General features: G+C 48.4%; 1 protein-coding gene and 1 long non-coding RNA gene across 2 annotated transcripts in view; both read left to right on the forward strand.

Moving 5' to 3' along the window:
- The window catches only part of MROH1 (maestro heat like repeat family member 1), a 74,940-nt gene that overhangs the window by 36,089 nt on the left and 16,017 nt on the right, over positions 1-22,834 (forward strand). Inside the window, exons 22-31 of the mRNA XM_077781500.1 lie at positions 6,624-6,697; positions 7,916-8,060; positions 9,296-9,382; positions 10,777-10,881; positions 11,776-11,911; positions 12,581-12,702; positions 13,550-13,732; positions 14,948-15,102; positions 17,295-17,433; positions 18,666-18,832. Coding sequence (XP_077637626.1) covers positions 6,624-6,697; positions 7,916-8,060; positions 9,296-9,382; positions 10,777-10,881; positions 11,776-11,911; positions 12,581-12,702; positions 13,550-13,732; positions 14,948-15,102; positions 17,295-17,433; positions 18,666-18,832 — 1,313 coding nt within the window. The remainder of the gene's footprint in view (positions 1-6,623; positions 6,698-7,915; positions 8,061-9,295; positions 9,383-10,776; positions 10,882-11,775; positions 11,912-12,580; positions 12,703-13,549; positions 13,733-14,947; positions 15,103-17,294; positions 17,434-18,665; positions 18,833-22,834) is intronic.
- On the forward strand, positions 1,197-4,273 carry LOC144245959 (uncharacterized). Its single transcript, XR_013339543.1, has 3 exons — positions 1,197-1,263; positions 2,638-2,664; positions 4,146-4,273. It is a non-coding gene; the product is annotated as an uncharacterized LOC144245959 (long non-coding RNA).

Consider the following 22,834-nt stretch of genomic DNA (forward strand, 5'->3'; position numbering starts at 1 on the left):
TTTTCCCTGTTTTTCCAGGAGCAGAACCAGCTGGATGTGGAGCAGCGGCGGGCAGCGCTGGCGCTGTGCCTGGGCCGCCTTTTCCCTTGGATTTTCCATGGGTTTTTCCACATTTTTTTCCCCATTTTTTTCCCCATTTCCCCCCATTTTTCCCCATTTTTCCCCATTTTTTCCCATATTTTCCCATTATTTCCCAACACTTTTCCCTGTTTTTCCAGGACCAGAACCAGCTGGACGTGGAGCAGTCCCGGGCAGCCCTGGCGCTGTGCCTGGGCCGCCTTTTCCCTTGGGTTTTCCATGGGTTTTTCCCCATTTTTCCCCCATTTTTTCCCCATTTTTTCCCCATTTCCCCCCCATATTTTTCCCATATTTTTCCCATTATTTCCCAACACTTTTCCCTGTTTTTCCAGGACCAGAACCAGCTGGATGTGGAGCAGCGGCGGGCAGCGCTGGCGCTGTGCCTGGGCCGCCTTTTCCCTTGGGTTTTCCATGGGTTTTTCCCCATTTTTCCCCATTTTTTCCCCACTTTTCCCCCATATTTTTCCCATATTTTCCCCATTTTCCCAACACTTTTCCCTGTTTTTCCAGGACCAGAACCAGCTGGACGTGGAGCAGTCCCGGGCAGCGCTGGCGCTCTGCCTGGGCCGCCTTTCCCCTTGGGTTTTCCATGGATTTTTCCCCATTTTTTTCCCATTTTTTCCCCATTTTTTCCCCCAGATTTTCCCATATTTTTCCCATTATTTCCCAACACTTTTCCCTGTTTTTCCAGGACCAGAACCAGCTGGATGTGGAGCGGCGGCGGGCAGCGCTGGCGCTCTGCCTGGGCCGCCTTTTCCCTTGGATTTTCCCTGGGCTTTTCCCCATTTTTTTCCCCATTTTTTCCCCATTTTTTCCCCATTTTTTCCCCATTTTTTCCCATATTTTCCCATTATTTCCCAACACTTTTCCCTGTTTTTCCAGGACCAGAACCAGCTGGACGTGGAGCGGCGGGCAGCGCTGGCACTCTGCCTGGGCCGCCTTTTCCCTTGGATTTTCCATGGATTTTTCCCCATTTTTTCCCCCATTTTTTCCCTGGATTTTTCCCCATATTTTTCCCATATTTTCCCCATTATTTCCCAACACTTTTCCCTGTTTTTCCAGGACCAGAACCAGCTGGACGTGGAGCGGCGGGCAGCCCTGGCGCTCTGCCTGGGTCGCGTGGCGGCGGCGGCGCCTCCGGAGCCGCGGATCCTCGGCTGCCTCCTGCGCCTCGGCCGCTCCAAGGTCACGGAATTCCAACGGAATTCCGCCGGAATTCCGCGGGAAATCCATGGGGATTGTGTGGGGATTTATTGGGGATTTTTAGGGGATTTTTGGGGGATTTTACAGGGATTTTTGGGAAATTTTACGGGAAATTTTGGAGAATTTTATGGGAATTTTACGTGAATTTTTGTGGAATTTTACAGGAATTTTTGGGGAATTTTACGTGAATTTTTGTGGAATTTTACGTGAATTTTTGTGGAATTTTACAGGAATTTTTGGGGAATTTTACGTGAATTTTTGTGGAATTTTACAGGAATTTTTGGGGAATTTTACAGGGATTTTACAGGGATTTTTGGGGATTTTATGGGTATTTTTGGATAATTTAACAGGAATTTCACAGGAATTTTACTGGATTTTTTTTTTAATTTTTCATAAATTTTTTGAGACTTTTACAGGAGTTTTTCTGAATTTTACTAGAATTTTGGGGGAATTTTAAGGGAATTTTACACGAATTTTACAGGAATTTTTGGGGAATGTTACGGGAATTTTACAGGAAATTTTTAAGAACTGTACGGAAATTTTACAGGGCAGGACTTCTACAGGAATTTTATGGTAATTTTTCAGGAGTTTTTGGGGAATTTTATGGGAATCTTGCAGGAATTTTACAGGAATTTTTGGAGAATTTTATGGGAATTTTGTGGGAATTTTACAGGAATTTTACAGGAATTTAACAGAAATTTTCTGGGAATTTTTTGGGAGTTTTTGGGGAATATTCCAGGAATTTTTCATGAATTTTCCACAATTTTCCAAGAACTTTCCAGGAATTTTTTGAGAATTTTCCATGAATTTTCTAGGAATTTTCTGGAAACTTAGCAGGAGTTTTCTGGTTTTTTTTTTTTAATTTTTCAGGAATTTTCCAGGAATATCCAGGGAATTTTCTTTTAATTTTATGAGAATTTTCCCAGATTTTCCCAGGAATTTTTTGGGAATTTCCCAGGCTATTTCCAGGAACTTTCTAGGAATTTTGGGGGATTTGGGGGGAATTTGTGTTTTTCCCACTGGAATTTCATTTTTTTCCTGCTGGGATTTTGGATTTTCCAGTGAAATTTCCCATTTTTTTCCTGCTTGGATTTGGGCATTTTCCCGATGGAATTTCGGTTTTCCTGCTGGCATTTGTTTTTTTTTTCCCGATGGGATTTTGGGTTTTTCCAATGGGATTTTGTTTTTTCCTGGTGAAATTCCATTTTTTTTCCCGATGGGATTTAGGTTTTTTTCCCCCCGCTGGAATTTCGTTTTTTCCATTGGGATTTCGCTTTTCCCGCTGGAATTTTGTTCCTTCCCAGAGGAATTTGGGATTTTCCTGATGGGAATTTTGGTTTTTTTCCGCCCGTTCAGGTTCTGGGAATAAAAGTAGGGACCAAGGTAGGGAATTTTGGGATTGGCCTTGGAATTTTTCCTCTTTCCGCTTTTTCCTCTCATTGCGGGCTGGAAGCGCTTCCCGAAAAAATCAACGGAATTCCCGGGAAAATTCCTGGGAAAAAGGGATGGGAAAGGCGGGCCTGGACCTGCCGGCCCAGATGATCCCGGAATTCCACGGTCCCAAAATCCCGGAATTCTGTCATCCAAGAATTCCACAAATCCACAATCCCAAAATCCCGGAATTCTGTCATCCAAGAATTCCCTAAATCCACAATCCCAAAATCCCGTGAATCTGGAATTCCACGATTTCAGAAATGCCGAGATCCCGGAATTCCAGAATTCCCTGATCCTGGAATTCCACAGTCCCATTCTGGAATTTTGCCGTCCACTAATACCAGAATTCCAGAAATTCCAGAATTCCCTGATCCCGGAATTCCACAGTTCCATAATTCAATTATATTGGAATTCCAGAATTCTGGAATTTTGCCGTCCACTAATACCAGAATTCCAGAAATTCCATTAATTCCATGATCCTGGAATTCCAGGATTCTTTAATCCCATCATTCTGGAATTCTGTGATTCCATGGAATCTTCCCACTTGGACTGGGGCATTCCCGGGGTTTTCCATGGAATTTTCCGGTCGGGAATTCCCTCCTTGGGCTCCACTAACGCCTCTCCCTCGCTGCCTCTAACGGATTCTGCAAGGAATTCCCGGATTTTTTCATAATTCCAGGGGTTTTTTGGGATTTCTGGATTTTTTCTGTAATTCTTGGGTTTTGATGGGATGCCAGGATTTTTCCAGATTTATTTTATTTTACTTTATTTTATTTTACTTTACTTTATTTTATTTTATTTTATTTTATTTTATTTTATTTTATTTTATTTATTTTATACCATACCAGTTCATTTATAGGGCTGATCCCAGTTCTGGGTTGATCCCAGTTCCAACCCCCAATCCCGATCCTGGTTCCCAATCCCAATCCCGGTTCCTGAACCTGATCCCAATCCCAATCCCGGTTCCCAATCCCAGTTCCAAATCCCAGTTCCCAATCCCAATCCCAATCCCGGTTCCTGAAGCTGATCCCAATCCCAATCCCAGTTCCCAATCCCAATCCCGGTTCCCAATCCCGGTTCCTGAACCTGATCCCAATCCCGATCCCAGTTCCCAACCCCAATCCCAATCCCAACCCCAATCCCAATCCCAATCCCGATCCAAATCCTAATCCCGATCCCGATCCCAGTTCCCGATCCCAATCCCAATCCCAGTTCCCAATCCCAATCCCGATCCCAATCCCAATCCCGGTTCCCAATCCCGATCCCGATCCCAATCCCAATCCCGGTTCCCAATCCCATCCCGATCCCAATCCCAATCCCAGTTCCCAATCCCGATACCAATCCCGGTTCCCAATCCCAATCCCAATCCCAATCCCAATCCCATCCCAATCCCATCCCGATCCCAATCCAATCCCGGCTCCGTCCCTCAGGACCCGCTGCTGCGGCTGAGTCTGGCCCGGAGCGTCTCCATGGTCGGCCGAGCCCTGGCCCGGCACGGCCCCGGGAGCGACGCCGGGAAATTCGGGAACGACGCCGGGAAATTCGGGAACGACGCCGGGAAATTTCCCGGGAACGGCCCCGGCAGCATCGCCCACAAGGCCGAGCTGGTGGCGCTGATGGTGGTGAGACTGGGATGGACTGGGATATACTGGGATATACTGGGATATACTGGGATATACTGGGATGGATACTGGGATATACTGGGATGGATACTGGGATATACTGGGATATACTGGGATGGATACTGGGATATACTGGGATATACTGGGATATACTGGGATATACTGGGATATACTGGGATGGATACTGGGATATACTGGGATGGATACTGGGATATACTGGGATATACTGGGATGGATACTGGGATGGATACTGGGATGGATACTGGGATATACTGGGATGGATACTGGGATGGATACTGGGATGGATACTGGGATGGATACTGGGATATACTGGGATATACTGGGATATACTGGGATATACTGGGATATACTGGGATGGATACTGGGATGGATACTGGGATATACTGGGATATACTGGGATGGATACTGGGATGGATACTGGGATGGATACTGGGATGGATACTGGGATATACTGGGATATACTGGGATATACTGGGATATACTGGGATGGATACTGGGATGGATACTGGGATGGATACTGGGATATACTGGGATATACTGGGATATACTGGGATATACTGGGATGGATACTGGGATGGATACTGGGATGGATACTGGGATATACTGGGATATACTGGGATATACTGGGATATACTGGGATGGATACTGGGATGGATACTGGGATGGATACTGGGATGGATACTGGGATATACTGGGATATACTGGGATGGATACTGGGATATACTGGGATGGATACTGGGATATACTGGGATATACTGGGATGGATACTGGGATGGATACTGGGATATACTGGGATATACTGGGATATACTGGGATGGATACTGGGATGGATACTGGGATATACTGGGATATACTGGGATGGATACTGGGATGGATACTGGGATATACTGGGATATACTGGGATATACTGGGATATACTGGGATATACTGGGATGGATACTGGGATGGATACTGGGATGGATACTGGGATGGATACTGGGATATACTGGGATATACTGGGATATACTGGGATATACTGGGATGGATACTGGGATATACTGGGATGGATACTGGGATATACTGGGATATACTGGGATATACTGGGATGGATACTGGGATGGATACTGGGATGGATACTGGGATGGATACTGGGATATACTGGGATATACTGGGATGGATACTGGGATGGATACTGGGATGGATACTGGGATGGATACTGGGATATACTGGGATATACTGGGATATACTGGGATATACTGGGATGGATACTGGGATGGATACTGGGATGGATACTGGGATATACTGGGATATACTGGGATGGATACTGGGATATACTGGGATATACTGGGATGGATACTGGGATGGATACTGGGATGGATACTGGGATGGATACTGGGATATACTGGGATATACTGGGATGGATACTGGGATATACTGGGATGGATACTGGGATATACTGGGATATACTGGGATATACTGGGATGGATACTGGGATATACTGGGATGGATACTGGGATATACTGGGATGGATACTGGGATATACTGGGATGGATACTGGGATATACTGGGATATACTGGGATATACTGGGATGGATACTGGGATATACTGGGATGGATACTGGGATATACTGGGATGGATACTGGGATATACTGGGATATACTGGGATATACTGGGATGGATACTGGGATATACTGGGATGGATACTGGGATATACTGGGATGGATACTGGGATATACTGGGATATACTGGGATATACTGGGATGGATACTGGGATATACTGGGATGGATACTGGGATATACTGGGATGGATACTGGGATATACTGGGATATACTGGGATATACTGGGATATACTGGGATATACTGGGATATACTGGGATGGATACTGGGATGGATACTGGGATGGATACTGGGATGGATACTGGGATATACTGGGATATACTGGGATATACTGGGATATACTGGGATATACTGGGATGGATACTGGGATATACTGGGATATACTGGGATGGATACTGGGATATACTGGGATATACTGGGATATACTGGGATGGATACTGGGATATACTGGGATGGATACTGGGATGGATACTGGGATATACTGGGATATACTGGGATATACTGGGATGGATACTGGGATATACTGGGATATTCTGGGATATTCTGGGATGGATACTGGGATATACTGGGATATACTGGGATATTCTGGGATGGGATCCTGGTGGAACATTCCGGAGGCACCGTTCCGGAACGTTCCGTCCCCATTCCCGCCTTTTCCTTTTCCCAGGAATTCCTGCGGGCGGAATCTCCGGAGGCGCCGCGGCTGCGGGAGCACGCGCTGAGCGCCTGCGCCAGCCTCGTGTATCCCGGAATTCCGGGAATTCGGGAATTCGGGAATGCCGGGAAACCTGGGAATGGCGGGAAACCTGGGAATGACGGGAATGGCGGGAATGGCGGGATTGGGATTTGGGGTTGGATCACTGGGAATTCCTGGGTTGGATCCTTGGGAATTCCTCATTAATTCCCATCAATTCCCAATTAACTCCCAATAATTCCCAATTAACTCCAAATAATTCCCATTAATCCCTAATAATTCCCATTAATTCCCAGTAATTTCCAATAAATCCCTAATAATCCTCAATAATCCCCAATAATTCCCATTAATCTCCAATAATTCCCATTAATCCCTAATATTTCCTAATAAAACCCAAATAAATCCCAATAATTCCCAAGAGTTCCCAATTAACTCCCAATAATTCTCATTAATCCCCATTAATTCCCAATAATTCCCATTAATCCCAATTAATCCATAATAATTCTTAATAAAACCCCAGTAAATCCCCTATGATTCCCATTAATCTCCAATAATTTGTAATAAGACCCCAATATATGCCTAATAATCCTCAATAATTCCCATTAATCCCCAATAAATCCCAATAATTTCCATTAATCCACATTAATTCCCAATAATTCCCCAATAAATCCCCAATAAATCCCAATAATTCCCATTAATCCCCAATAATTCCTAATGAAACCCCAATAAATCCCCTATGATTCCCAATAATTCCCAATTAACTCCCAATAATTCCCATTAATCCCCAATAATTGCCATTAATTCCCAATAATTCGTATTAATCCCTATTAATTCCTAATAAAACCCCAATAATTCCCCTTAATCCCCAATAATTCCTAATAAAACCCCAATAATTCCCATTAATTCCCATTCATCCCCAATAATTCCCATTAATTGATAATAATCCCCAATAAAACCCCAATAATTCCCATTAATTCCCATTCATCCCCAATAATTCCCATTAATTGCTAATAATCCCCAATAAAACCCCAATAATTCCCATTAATTCCCATTCATCCCCAATAATTCCCATTAATTGCTAATAATCCCCAATAAAACCCCAATAATTCCCATTAATTCCCATTAATTCCCATTAATTGCTAACAATCCCCAATAAAACCCCAATAATCCCCAATAATTCCCATTAATTGCTAACAATTCCCAATAATTCCCATTAATCCCCAATAATTCCCGATAATTCCCAATCAATCCCCGTACTCCCCGAGAATTCCCGGCGGTCGCCGTCCCCGCCGGGCGCGGCGTTCCCGTTTTTCCTTATCCCGGGATGGCAGCGCCCTGGAGCCGGCGCTGGGCGAGGCGGAGCGCGCGGAGCTGCTGCGGGCGGCGCTGGGCACCGCGGGGCCGGAGCAGGTGGGGGAACGGGAATTCTGGGGAAAATACGGGAATTCTGGGGAAACGGGAATTCTGGGGGAACGGGAATTCTGGGGGAATGGGAATTGTGGGGGAATGGGAATTCTGGGAAAACGGGAATTCTGGGGGAACGGGAATTCTGGGGGAATGGGAATTCTGGGGGAATGGGAATTCTGGGAAAACGGGAATTCTGGGGGAACGGGAATTTTGGGAGAATGGGAATTCTGGGAGAATGGGAATTGTGGGGGAATGGGAATTGTGGGGGAAACGGGAATTCTGGGAGAACGGGAATTCTGGGGGAGAACGGGAATTTTGGGAGAATGGGAATTCTGGGGGAATGGGAATTCTGGGAGAATGGGAATTGGGGGGGAATGGGAATTCTGGGAGAACGGGAATTCTGGGAGAACGGGAATTGGGGGGGAATGGGAATTCTGGGGAACGGGAATTGGGGGGGAATGGGAATTCTGGGGGAATGGGAATTCTGGGGGAACGGGAATTCTGGGAGAATGGGAATTGTGGGGGAATGGGAATTGAGGGGGAAAATGGGAATTGTGGGGGGAAATGGGAATTGTGGGGGGAAAAAATGGGAATTCTGGGGGGAAACAGGAATTGTGGGGGAAAATGGGAATTGTGGGGGGAAAATGGGAATTGTGGGGGGAAACTGGAATTGTGGGGGGGGAAAACGGGAATTCTGGGGGAAACGGGAATTCTGGGGGAAAAAACGGGAATTCTGGGGGAAAATTAGGAATTCTGGGTAAAAAAAGGGAATTCTGGGGGAAAAAATGGGAATTCTGGGGAAAAAAATGCGAATTCTGGGGGGAGAAATGGGAATTCTGGGGGGAAAATGGGAATTCTGGGGTGAAAAATGGGAATTCTGGGTAAAAAAAGGGAATTCTGGGGGAAAAAGTGGGAATTCTGGGGAAAAAATGGGAATTCTGGGGGGAAAATTGGGAATTCTGGGGGGAAAATGGGAATTCTGGGGAAAACAAGGGAATTCTGAGGAAAAAAAAGGCCAGGTGGGAATTCCGTGGGATTTTTGAGGGAAAAACATGGGAATTCCAGGGAAAAAACACCTCCTGAATTCCCATCCTGTTCCCAAGGGATGATCCCGATATTCCGGGCTCTTCCTAAAATTCCCATTGTTTTTTCCGGGATAAGGACGGGCTGGGGCGGGTTTGGGAATTGCCGGGGTTTTTCCGATCCCGGAATTCCGGGGTTTTCCGGGATTTTCCCAGGAGCCGTTCCCGGCGGCGCTCACGGAGCTGCTCCAGGGAATTCTCCGGAGGCGCCTCAGCCCCAGCGGCCTCCAGGAGATCTTTGCCGTGAGTGCCGGGAATCCCGGGAATCCCGGGAATTTCGGGAGTGATTTTGGGAATCCCGGGAATCCCGGGAATTTCGGGAGTGATTTTGGGAATCCCGGGAATCCCGGGAGTGATTTTGGGAATCCCGGGAATCCCGGGAATTTCGGGAGTGATTTTGGGAATCCCGGGAATCCCGGGAATTTCGGGAGTGATTTTGGGAATCCCGGGAATCCCGGGAATTTCGGGAGTGATTTTGGGAATTCCGGGAATCCCGGGAATCTCGGGAGTGATTTTGGGAATCCCGGGAATCCCGGGAATCCCGGGAGTGATTTTGGGAATCCCGGGAATCCCGGGAATTTCGGGAGTGATTTTGGGAATCCCGGGAATCCCGGGAATTTCGGGAGTGATTTTGGGAATTCCAGGAATTTGGGAAATTCCCGGAAGCGGGAGGTGGCTCCGGGATCTGTTGGGATCACGGGGATTCAATTCTGAGGGAGGGAATTCTGGGAATTCTGGGAATGGGAATTCTGGGAATTCGGGGAATGGAAATAATGGGAATGGGGAGGGAATTCTGGGAATGGGAATTCTGGGAGTGGAAATGAGGAAATTCCAAGGAATGGGAGATTGGAATTCTGGGAATTTCCCTGCAGAATCCCAGATCTTCTCTGTAAAATTCCAAGATTTTCTTGCCAAAATCCCAGCATTCTCCCTATAAAATTCCAGGATTTTCCCTGTAGAATTCCTGGATTTTCCTGTCAGAATTCCAGGATTTTCCTGTCAGAATCCCAGCATTTTCCCTGCAGAATTCCAGGATTTCCCTGCAGAATTCCAGGATTTTCCTGTCAGAATCCCAGCATTTTCCCTGCAGAATGACAGGATTTCCCTGCAGAATTCCAGGATTTCTGTGCAGAATTCCAGGATTTTCCTGTCAGAATCCCAGCATTTTTCCTGCAGAATTCCCAGATTTCCCTGCAGAATTCCCAGATTTCCCTGTCAGAATTCCAGGATTTTCCTGTCAGAATTCCAGGATTTCTGTGCAGAATTCCAGGATTTTCCTGTAGAATTCCCAGATTTCCCTGCAGAATTCCCAGATTCTCCTGTCAGAATTCCCGGATTTTCCTGTCATAATTCCAGAATTTCCCTGCAGAATTCCAGGATTTCCCCTGCAGAATTCCAGTATTTTCCCTGTAGAATCCCAGCATTTTTCCTGCAGAATTCCCTGATTTCCCTGCAGAATTCCAGGATTTCCCCTGCAGAATTCCAGGATTTCCCCTGCAGAATTCCAGGATTTCCCCTGCAGAATTCCAGAATTTCCCTGCAGAATCCCAGCATTTTCCCTGCAGAATCCCAGCATTTTCCCTGCAGAATTCCCGGATTCCCCTGTCAGAATTCCAGGATTTTCCCCCCGTTCCCAGCATTTAGGGCCCTGGATCCGCTCCCCGCGGGAGCCGGAGCGGGAGCGCGGCCTCGGCATCAGCAAATCCCTGCTGGAATTCTTCCTGGAAAACCTCGACGTGCGCGTGAGTTCCCGAAATTCCCACCCTGCGGACGGGAATTCCCAGATTCCATTCCCGGATTCCAATCCCAAATCCCAATCCCGATTCCATTCCTGGATTCCATTCCTGGTTTTTATTTCTGGTTTCCATCCCCATTTCCATCCCTGATTTTCATTCCCAAATTCCATTCCAGGATTTCATTCCCGGATTCCAATCCCAAATCCCATTCCTGATTCCATTCCAGGATTTCATTCCCAGTTTTTATCCCCCAGTTCCCATTCCCAAATTCCATTCCCAGATTCCATTCCTGGATTTTATTCCAATTCCCATTCCCAATTCCCATTCCTGGATTTCATTCCCAGTTTTTATCCCCCAGTTCCCATTCCCAATTCCCATCCCCATTCCCATCCTGAATTCCCAATTCCCCAATTTCCAAATTCCCATTCCCATTCCTGTTTTTTTGTTCCCAAATTCTCGTTCCCATTCCTGGTTTTCCATTCCCAGTTTCCATTCCCAGTTTCCAATTTCCCGTTCCCATTCCCAATTCCCTTTCCCAATTCCCATTCCCCATTCCAATTCCAATTCCCATTCCCATTCCCATTCCCATTCCCCATTCCCATTCCCATTCCCATTCCCCATTCCCATTCCCATTCCCATTCCCCATTCCCATTCCCCATTCCCATTCCCATTCCCCATTCCCATTCCCCATTCCCATTCCCATTCCCATTCCCCATTCCCATTCCCCATTCCCATTCCCATTCCCCATTCCCATTCCCATTCCATTCCCATTCCCCATTCCCATTCCCCATTCCCATTCCCATTCCCATTCCCATTCCCCATTCCCATTCCCCATTCCCATTCCCATTCCCATTCCCATTCCCAATTCCCATTCCCAATTCCCGATCCCGTTCCCGGCAGGCGGTGACTCCGTTCCCGGCTCTCCCGGCTCTCCTGGCTCTGCTGGCCCCGCGCTGCTCCGACGGAATTCCCGGAATCCGCGCCCGATCCCTGGATTGCGTCGGGGCCCTGCTGCGCATCCAGCTCTGCTTCCAGGGTGGGCCGCAACGCCGGGGAATTCCCGGAGGGAGAATTCCCGGGAAAAAATGCCCAGGGGGAAATTCCCAACGGGAAAATTCCCATAAAAAAATTCCCAGGGGAAAATTCCCAAAGGGGAAAATTCCCGGAAAAAAATTCCCAGGGGAAAATTCCCAAAGGGGAAAATTCCCAAAGGAAAATTCCCAAAGGGGAAATTCCCAAAGGGAAAATTCCTAAAGGAAAAATTCCCAAAGGGGAAATTCCCAAAGGAAAATTCTCAAAGGGGAAATTTCCAAAGGGGAATTCCCAAAGGAAAATTCCCAAAGGGAAAATTCCTAAAGGAAAAATTCCCAAAGGGGAAATTCCCAAAGGAAAATTCTCAAAGGGGAAATTCCCAAAGGAAAATTCCCAAAGGGAAAATTCCTAAAGGAAAAATTCCCAAAGGGGAAATTCCCAAAGGAAAATTCTCAAAGGGGAAATTCCCAAAGGGGAAATTCCCAAAGGAATTTCCAGGGGAATTTTGGGGAATTTTTGGGGAATTTCCCCATTTTAGGGGCTGGAATTGGCCCAAAAATGGGGAAAAATCCCCAATTCCCTCTGGAATTCCAATTCTCGTTGGACTCGGTGAATTCCAGGGATTTTCCCAAGCTCAGAATTCCGGGATTTTCTCCTTTCCCGACTTTTCCAGGATTTTCTCGGGATCACCGGGACGAGCTGCTGGAGGAGCTGCCGGCGCTGAGGGCGGGGCTGGAAAATCCCGAAATTCCCGACGCTTCCGTCCTTTGGCACACCTGCGAGCGCCTGGGAGTGGTGAGAAATCCGGGAATTCCGGAATTCCGGGATCTTTTTGGGAATTTTACCCATTTCTGGGGGGACTTTTGGGAGGGTATTTCGGGAATTTTTGGGGGTTTTTTGGGAATTTTTTGAATTTTTCATTTGAATTTTATGGATTTGAAGGGAATTTCTTGAGGAATTTTTTGGGTATTTTTTGTGAATTTTTTGGGAATTGTTTTTTTTAATTTATTGGATTTTGGGGGTATTTTATTGGGAATTTTATTGGAATTTTTTTGGAATTTCATGAATTTCGGGGGGATTTTGGGGGAAATTTTTTTTTAAATTTTTTTTTAATTTTATGGATTTGGGGGGAATTTTTTGGGGGATTTTTTAGGAATATTTTGGAAATTTTTTTGAATTTCACGGATTTCGGGGGGATTTTGGGGGGAATTTTTTTGGATTTTATTTTTGGAATTTCATTAATTTCCGGGGCATTTTTGGGAATTTTTTGGGATTTTTTTTTGGAATTTCAATCATTTTGGGGGGATTTTATTGGGAATTTTTTGGAATTTTTTTTTTTTGTAATTCCATTAATTTCGGGGGGATTTTTTTTGGAATTTTTGGGGAAATTCTTTGAATTTTTTTTTTAATTTTTCAAGGGAATTCTCTTTGTGATTTTGGTGTTTTTTTATTATTTTTTTCGGAATTTGTAAATATAAATTTGGGCAGATTTCCGGGTGTGTTTTTTGGATTTTTTTGCGCTTTTTTTTCGGGTTTTTTTTTGTTTTTTCGCCATTTTTCGTGGGATTTTTTTAGGATTTCCCCCCCAGCGGCCCCGACCCCTCCGGAATTCCCGAATTTTGGGTTTTTTCCCCCAATGCAGGTGGTGGGGCGGCGGATCCCGGCGGAGCAGCTGCCGGAGCTGCTGCTGGAGCTGCTGCGGGCCTGGGACGATCCCGAGCGGAATTGCGGCCGCGCCGCCGCCGCCATCGGCACCGCCCTGATCCGGGAGCGCGGCGGCATCCTGCACGAGCAGGTGGGAATCCAAAATTCCCAAAAATTCCCAAAAAAAAAATCCAAAAAATTCCAAAAAATTCAAAAAAATTCACAAAAATCCCCAAAAAATCGAAATAAATCCCAATAAACCCCAACATTCCTGATCCGGGAGCGCGGCGGCATCCTGCACGAGCAGGTGGGAATCCAAAATTCCCAAAAATTCCCAAAAAAAAAATCCAAAAAATTCCAAAAAATTCAAAAAAATTCACAAAAATCCCCAAAAAATCGAAATAAATCCCAATAAACCCCAACATTCCTGATCCGGGAGCACGGCGGGATCCTGCACGAGCAGGTGGGAATCCCCAATATCCAAAAATTCTGGAAAATTCCCAACAATTTAATTCCCAATAAAAAATCCAAAAAATCTGAAAAAATCAAAAAAATTCAGAAAAACTCAGAAAAACAAAGATTAAAAAAAATTCCCAAACATCTGCATGAAATCCCACTATTTTTTTTTAAATTCCAAAAATTCCCAAAAAATAAAAAAAAAATCCAAAAAATTCCCAAGAAATCCTCCAACGTTAGAAAACAATCCTCCAAAATCCCGCAAGTTCTTCCAGAAATTCCCAGAATTTAAAAAAAAAAAAAAAATTTAAAAAATCCTGAAAAATTTAAAAAAAAAAAAAATCCCCTAAAATCCCCAAAAATTCCAGAAAATTAAAAAAAAAACAGAAGAAAATCCCCCCCTCCCCCCAAAAAAAATCCCTTTAATTAAAAACAGAATTCCCCAGAATGTCCGGAAAGGCTCCCAGGCGGTGCCCGCTCCTTTCCCACTTTTCCCGAATTCCCGGATTCCCGGATTCCCGGCATTATTCCCGAATTCCCGGCATTATTCCCGGCATTATTCCCGAATTCCCGAGTTCCCGGCATTATTCCCGAATTCCCGGCATTATTCCCGAATTCCCGGCATTATTCCCGGCATTATTCCCGAATTCCCGAATTCCCGGATTCCCGGCATGATTCCCGGCATGATTCCCGAGTTCCCGAATTCCCGGCATTATTCCCGGCATTATTCCCGAGTTCCCGGCATGATTCCCGAGTTCCCGAATTCCCGAATTCCCGGCATTATTCCCGGCATTATTCCCGAATTCCCGGCATTATTCCCGGCATGATTCCCGGCATTATTCCCGGCATTATTCCCGAATTCCCGGCATTATTCCCGAATTCCCGGCATGATTCCCGGCATGATTCCCGTCATGATTCCCGGGTTCCCGCTCCGCCGCAGGTGCCGGCGCTGCTGGCGGCGCTGCGGGCGCGGCTGGCGCCGCTGCCGGAGCCGCAGCTGCAGCGGGCGGCGCGGGCGGCGCTGCGGGCGCTGGCGCGGAGCCTCCCGGAGAGGGTGCTGGGCTGCCTGCTGGCATGGGGACCGCCCAGAGACAGGTGGGAATCATCCCGGAATTCCTGATCCCAAAATTCCCAAATCCTGCCCCAAATCCTGCCCCGATCCCAAATCCTGCCCCGATCCCAAATCCTGCCCGCCAGGGTGCTGGGCTGCCTGCTGGCACTGGGACCGCCCAGAGACAGGTGGGAATCATCCCGGAATTCCTGATCCCAAAATTCCTGATCCCAAAGAACCCAAATCCTGCCCCAAATCCTGCCCCCATCCCAAATCCTGCCCCGATCCCAAATCCTGCCCCGATCCCAAATCCTGCCCGCCAGGGTGCTGGGCTGCCTGCTGGCATGGGGACCGCCCAGAGACAGGTGGGAACCATCCCAAAATTCCTGATCCCAAAATTCCCGATCCCAAAGATCCCAAATCCTGCCCCAAATCCTGCCCCGATCCCAAATCCTGCCCCCATCCCAAATCCTGCCCGCCAGGGTGCTGGGCTGCCTGCTGGCACTGGGACCGCCTGCTGACAGGTGGGAATGATCCCAAAATTCCCCATCCCAAAATTCCCAAATCCTGCCCCAAATCCTGCCCCCATCCCAAATCCTGCCCCGATCCCAAATCCTGCCCCAAATCCTGCCCCGATCCCAAATCCTGCCCCAAATCCTGCCCCGATCCCAAATCCTGCCCCAAATCCTGCCCCGAATCCTGCCCCGATCCCAAATCCTGCCCGCCAGGGTGCTGGGCTGCCTGCTGGCACTGGGACCGCCCGCCGACAGGTGGGAATGATCCCGGAATTCCTGATCCCAAAATTCCTGATCCCAAAGAACCCAAATCCTGCCCCGAATCCTGCCCCGATCCCAAATCCTGCCCCAATCCCAAATCGTGCCCCGATCCCAAATCCTGCCCCAATCCCAAATCGTGCCCCGATCCCAAATCCTGCCCCAATCCCAAATCCTGCCCCGATCCCAGCCCTGATCCCAAGTCCTGCCCTAAATCCTGCCCCGATCCCAAATCCTGCCCCAAATCCTGCCCCGATCCCAAATCCTGCCCCGAATCCTGCCCCGATCCCAAATCCTGCCCTAAATCCTGCCCCGATCCCAAGTCCTGCCCCAAATCCTGCCCCGATCCCAAATCCTGCCCCGATCCCAGCCCTGATCCCAAATTCAGCCCCAAACCCCAAATCCCCAAATCCAAGCCCAATCCTGAATCCTTTTTTTATCCCAGAAATTCCCATTTTTACCCCATTTTGATCCCATTTTTCCCCCAGAAATCCCATTTTTGTCCCAGGATTTTCTCCCGTTTTTCCCCCAGAAATCCCATTTTTGTCCCAGGATTTTCTCCCATTTTTCCCCAGAAATCCCATTTTTGTCCCAGGATTTTCTCCTGTTTTCCCCCCAGAAATCCCATTTTTACCCCATTTCACCCCATTTTCACCCCATTTTCCCCCATTTTCCCCATTTTCACCCCATTTCACCCCATTTTTCCCCGTTTTCCCCCATTTTCACCCCATTTCCCCCATTTTCACCCCATTTGACCCCATTTTCCCCCATTTTCCCCATTTCCCCATTTCCCCATTTCCCCATTTCCCCATTTTTCCCATTTCCCCATTTCCCATTTCCCATTTCCCCATTTCCCATTTCCCCATTTCCCATTTCCCCCATTTTCCCCATTCCCAGCTCCATTCCCCATTCCCCATTCCCATTCCCATTCCCATTCCCATTCCCCATTCCCCATTCCCCATTCCCCATTCCCCATTCCCCATTCCCCATTTTTCCCCATTTTCCCCATTTTCCCCATTCCCCATTCCCCATTCCCCATTTCCCCATTTCCCATTCCCCATTTCCCCATTTCCCATTTCCCATTTTTCCCCATTTTCCCCATTCCCCATTCCCATTCCCCATTTCCCATTTCCCATTCCCCATTTCCCATTCCCCATTTTCCCCATTTTCCCCATTCCCCATTCCCCATTCCCCATTTTCCCCATTCCCCATTCCCATTCCCCATTTCTTATTTCCCCATTTCCCATTTCCCATTCCCCATTTTTCTCCATTTTCCCCATTTTCCCCATTCCCCATTCCCCATTCCCATTCCCCATTCCCATTTCCCCATTCCCCATTTCCCATTCCCCATTTCCCCCATTTTTCCCCCATTTTTCCCCATTTTCCCCATTTCCCATTCCCCATTTTCCATTTTTCCCCATTTTCCCCATTTCCCATTCCCCATTTCCCCGGCTGTGCTGCAGTGCGGGGCGCTGCCTGTGGGGGGCGCTGCTCTCGGAGCCGTCGCTGCCGCCGGCGCTGCTGGAGCCGCTGCTGGGGCGGCTGAGCCGGGACGCGCCGGGCGCGGAGAGCCGAGCTGTGAGTGCCGCCCCGGGACCCCAAAATCCCCCAAAAACCCCCACGGAGAATCCCCAAAATCCCCCCAAAAACCCCCACGGAGAATCCCCAAAATCCCCCCAAAAACCCCAAAATCCCCCAAAAACCCCCACGGAGAATCCCCAAAATCCCCCCAAAAACCTCCACCCAAAATCCCCCCAAAAACCCCAAAATCCCCCAAAAACCCCCACGGAATCCCCAAAAACCCCCCAAAAACCCCCATGGAATTCCCCAAAATCCCCCCAAAAACCCCCACGGAGAATCCCCAAAATCCCCCCAAAAACCCCAAAATCCCCCAAAAACCCCAAAATCCCCCAAAAACCCCCACGGAACTCCCGAAAATTCCCCCAAAAACCCCAAAATCCCCCAAAAACCCCCACGGAACTCCCGAAAAACCCCCCAAAAACCCCCACGGAACTCCCGAAAATCCCCCCAAAAACCCCCATGGAATTCCCGAAAATCCCCCCAAAAACCCCAAAATCCCCCCAAAAACCCCAAAATCCCCCAAAAACCCCCACGGAGAATCCCCAAAATCCCCCCAAAGACCCCCACCCAAAATCCCCCCCAAAACCCCAAAATCCCCCCAAAAACCCCCACGGAACTCCTGAAAATCCCTCCAAAAATTCCCAAAAATCCCTCAAAAAACTCCCATGGATTCCCCAAAAATTCCTCAAATAAGTCCCATGGAATTCCCAAATCCATGGGAATTCCAGCAGGAAAACCCCAAATCCCTGGGAATTCCATGGGAAAACCCCAAATCTATGGAATTCCATCAGGAAAACCCCCAAATCCCTGGGAATTCCATGGGAAAACCCCCAAATCCCTGGGAATTCCATCAGGAAAACCCCAAATCCCTGGGAATTCCAGCCGGGGATAAGCGGGGCTCTGGGAAGGCTCAGAAACCCCAAATCCCTGGGAATTCCATGGGAAAACCCCAAATCCCTGGGAGAAAAACCCCAAATCCATGGGAATTCCAGCAGGGGATAACCGGGGCTCCGGGAAGGCTCAGAAACCCCAAATCCATGGGAATTCCAGCAGGAAAACCCCAAATCCATGGAATTCCATCAGGAAAACCCCCAAATCCCTGGGAATTCCATGGGAAAACCCCCAAATCCCTGGGAATTGCAGCCGGGGCTCCGGGAAGGCCGGAATTCCCGTTTTCCCGTTGTTTTCCCGTTGTTTTCCCGTTGTTTTCCCGTTGTTTTCCCGTTGTTTTCCCGTTGTTTTCCCGTTGTCAGGCCGCGGGCGCCCTGGCGGAGCTGGCGGCGGCTCCGGAGGCGGCGGCGGCGCTCCGGGCGCGATTCCCGGAGCTTTTCCGGGCGCTGCTGCTGCTCCTGGGCGGCCCCGCGGGACCCCGGCCCCCCCGAGCCCCCCGGGACCCCCAACACCGAGACACGCCCGGCAGGTGCGGAAAAACGGGAATTCTGGGGGAAACGGGGATTGAGGGGGGGAAACGGGAATTGAGGGGGGGAAACGGGAATTCTGGGGGGAAAATGGGATTTTGTGGGAATTCCATGAGGAAAGAATGGGAATTCTGGGGGGAAAAGGGGGAATTGCAGGGGGAAAATGGGAATTGTGGGGGGAAATGGGGATTGTGGGGGGGAAATGGGAATTCTGGGGGGAAAACGGGAATTGAGGGGGGAAAATGGGAATTGAGGGGGGAAAATGGGAATTGAGGGGGGAAATGGGAATTCTGGGGGGAAAACGGGAATTGAGGGGGGAAATGGGAATTGAGGGGGGAAATGGGAATTCTGGGGGGAAATGGGAATTCTGGGGGGGAAAACGGGAATTGAGGGGGGAAAATGGGAATTGAGGGGGGGAAATGGGAATTGAGGGGGAAAACGGGAATTGAGGGGGGGAAATGGGAATTGAGGGGGGAAATGGGAATTGAGGGGGGAAATGGGAATTGAGGGGGGAAATGGGAATTGAGGGGGGAAATGGGAATTGTGGGGGGGGAAATGGGGAATTGAGGGGGGAAAACGGGAATTGTGGGGGGAAAATGGGAATTGTGGGGGGAAAATGGGAATTGTGGGGGGGGAAATGGGAATTCTGGGGGGAAAATGGGAATTGAGGGGGGAAACGGGAATTGTGGGGGGGGAAATGGGAATTGAGGGGGGAAATGGGAATTCTGGGGGGAAAACGGGAATTCTGGGGGGAAAACGGGAATTGAGGGGGGAAAATGGGAATTGTGGGGGGGAAATTGGGAATGGCGAGGCAAAAGCGGGAATTTTGGGGGGGAAAGGGGGAATTCTGTGGGGAAAAGTGGGAATTTTGTGGGGAAAGTATGAATTGCATGGGGAAAAGCGAGAAATTTGGGGGGAAAAGTGGAATTCTGGAGGGAAAGTGGGAATTGTGGGGGGAAAATGGGGAATTGTGGAGGGAAAAGCGGGAATTCTGGGGGGAAAGGGGGAATTCCAGGGGAAAAGTGGGAATTGCAGGGGAAAAGTGGGAATTCCGGGGGGAAATGGGAATTCTGGGGGGAAAACTGGGTATTATGGGGGGGAAATGGGATTTTGTGGGAATTCTATGAGGAAAGAAGAGGAATTCTGCGGGGAAAAGGGGGAATTCTTGGTGGAAAAGTGGGAATTCCAGGGGGGAAATGGGAATTCTGGGGGTAAAGTGGGAATTCCATGAGGAAAAGGGGGAATTCTGTGGGAATTCTATGGGGAAAGAGTGAGAATTCTATGGGGAAAAGTCGGAATGTTGTGGAGAAAAGGTGGGAATTCCCTGGGGAAAAGTGGGAATTCTGTGGGAGAAAAGGGGAGTTTCATGGAGAAAAATGGGAATTCCATGTAAAAGGTGGGAATTCTGTGGGGGGGAAAGTGGGAATTCTGTGGGGAAATGATGGGAAAAGGGGAAATAGGAAAAGGGGAGTTCTATGGGGAAAGGCGGGAATTCCATGGGAAATTCCATGGGAAATTCCATGGGAATTCCATGGGAAATTCCATGGGAAAAGGGGGTTTGGGGTGGAAACGGGACGGGGTGATGGGATCAATGGGATGGGATTTATGGAATGGGAAGGGAATGGGATTGATGGGATTTGTGGGATGGGATAATGGGAATGGGAATGGGAATGGGAATGGGAATGATGGGATGGAAAATGGGAGTTATGGGCTTGATGGGATTTTAGGATGGGATTTATGGGATTTATGGGATAATGGGATAATGAGGGGGTGGGATGGGATCATGGGATCCCTGGGATAGGGTGGGAACCAGGGATTGGGATCCCTGGCTGGGATTGGGAATTTGGGAAGCGGGAGCGGGATGGAGTATCCGGAGCAGGGTCGGGAAGCAGATTCCCAAAAAAAGGAGGAGTGGGAGAGTGAATTCCGGGGAAACCGAGGCTGCTCCGTCCCTGGAATTGTCCCATCCTGGGATAGCGGGAAGCACCCTATGGAAAAATTGGGAATGGGCTGATCCCAAAATTCCCTCCATCCCAAACCAGGCGGGAATTCCATGGACATGCCTGGAATTGTCCCGTGGGAATGGGATCATCCTTAAATCCCCTCCATTCCCACCCCATTCCCGCGTTCCGGGATTTCCTTAATTAATCTTTAATTAATCCCGGAGCCTCCGAGGCCTCTCTGTCACTCCAGGTTTTTTTTCCTGGAATTTTGTCGTTCCCATTCCTTGTCCCGCTTTTCCCTGGCGCATCCAAAACAGGGAATGCTCCACCGGGATCAATTCCAGCCCCTCTGGGGGAATTTTTTTTGGGAAAACTCATGGATTTTCCATCGGGAATCCGCCTCTTCCTTGGGTTTTCCCCGTGGGATCCTGGATCCTTTGGAATCGTGGAATGGCCGAGGTTGGAAAACCTCTGGGATGGTCCCATCCCGTCCAACCGGGAATCCAAGGCTGCTCCAGATTCCAGGGAACGTTTTCCAGAGCAGCTCCCGTGTTTGGGATCCGTTCTCCGTCGTTATTCCCAAATTTCCAGCATTCCAGAGGCTGTCCCGGAATCCTTGGGGTTCTCCCAGCCCACAAATTCCGGGGGAACGGGACAAATCCCGACGGGGGGATGTGGGGCAGCAGCTCCAGTCCCGAATCCCGGATTTCCGTCGTGTGTGGGATCCCCGTTCCGAGAGCCGGGATTTAGCCCTGGCTCCCCTTCCCGGTGTTTTGACGGGATAACGGATCTTTTCCAGATGTTGCTCCGTGGCAAAACAATCCCAACCCTATAAATCGTTCATTCCGTGAAAAAAAAACTCCTCCAAGTAGCTCCGGAGCTTTTTCCCTTCCCGTTTTTTTTTTTTTTTTTGTCTTGGATGCCGTTCCCGGCTCCAATTCCGGCATTCCCGACGAGCCCGGGCTCAGAATTCCCTCGGGATATCCTGGATGGAGCCAGAGCCAAACCAAATCCAATTCGAAACCCAGGCCCAGATCCAGTCCGGAATCCAATCCCAAATCCAATCCTGAAACCAATCCCAAACCCAATTCCAAATCCAAACCCAAATCCAATCCGGAAACCAATCCCAAACCCAATTCCAAATCCAAACCCAAATCCAACCCAAATCCAATCCTGAATCCAATCCCAAATCCAACCCAAATCCAATCCGGAAACCATTCCCAAACCCAATTCCAAATCCAACCCAAATCCAATCCTGAAGCCAATCCCAAATCCAACCCAAATCCAATCCGGAAACCATTCCCAAACCCAATTCCAAATCCAAACCCAAATCCAACCCAAATCCAATCCTGAAGCCAATCCCAAATCCAATCCCAGATCCAATCCTGAATCCAGTTCCAAACCCAATCCCAATCCCAAATCCAATCCCGAACCCAATCCCAAACCCAGTCCCAGATCCAATCCTAAACTCATTCAGAATCCAATTCCAAATCCACCCCAGATCCAATCCCAAATCCAATCCCAAATCCAGAATCCAGTCCCCAATCCAATCCCAGATCCAATCCCAAATCCAGTCCCAAATCCAATCCTGGATCCAACCCAAATCCAATCCCAATCTCAAATCTAATCCCAAATCCAATCCTGAAACCAATCCCAAATCCAAACCCAAACCCAAATCCAACCCAAATCCAATCCTGAAGCCAATCCCAAACCCAGTCCCAGATCCTAAACTCATTCAGAATCCAATTCCAGATCCAATCCCAAATCCAGTCCAAAACCCAATCCCAGATCCAACCCCAGATCCAATCCCAAATCCAATAGCAAACCCAATTCCAATCCCAAATCCAACCCCAGATCCAATCCCAAATCCAATAGCAAACCCAATTCCAATCCCAAATCCAACCCCAGATCCAATCCCAAATCCAATAGCAAACCCAATCCCAGATCCAATTCCAATCCCAAATCCAACCCCAGATCCAATCCCAAATCCAATAGCAAACCCAATCCCAGATCCAATTCCAATCCCAAATCCAACCCCAGATCCAATCCCAAATCCAATAG

This window comes from Lonchura striata, chromosome 1 (assembly GCF_046129695.1).
Source record: "Lonchura striata isolate bLonStr1 chromosome 1, bLonStr1.mat, whole genome shotgun sequence".
Taxonomy (NCBI): domain Eukaryota; kingdom Metazoa; phylum Chordata; class Aves; order Passeriformes; family Estrildidae; genus Lonchura; species Lonchura striata.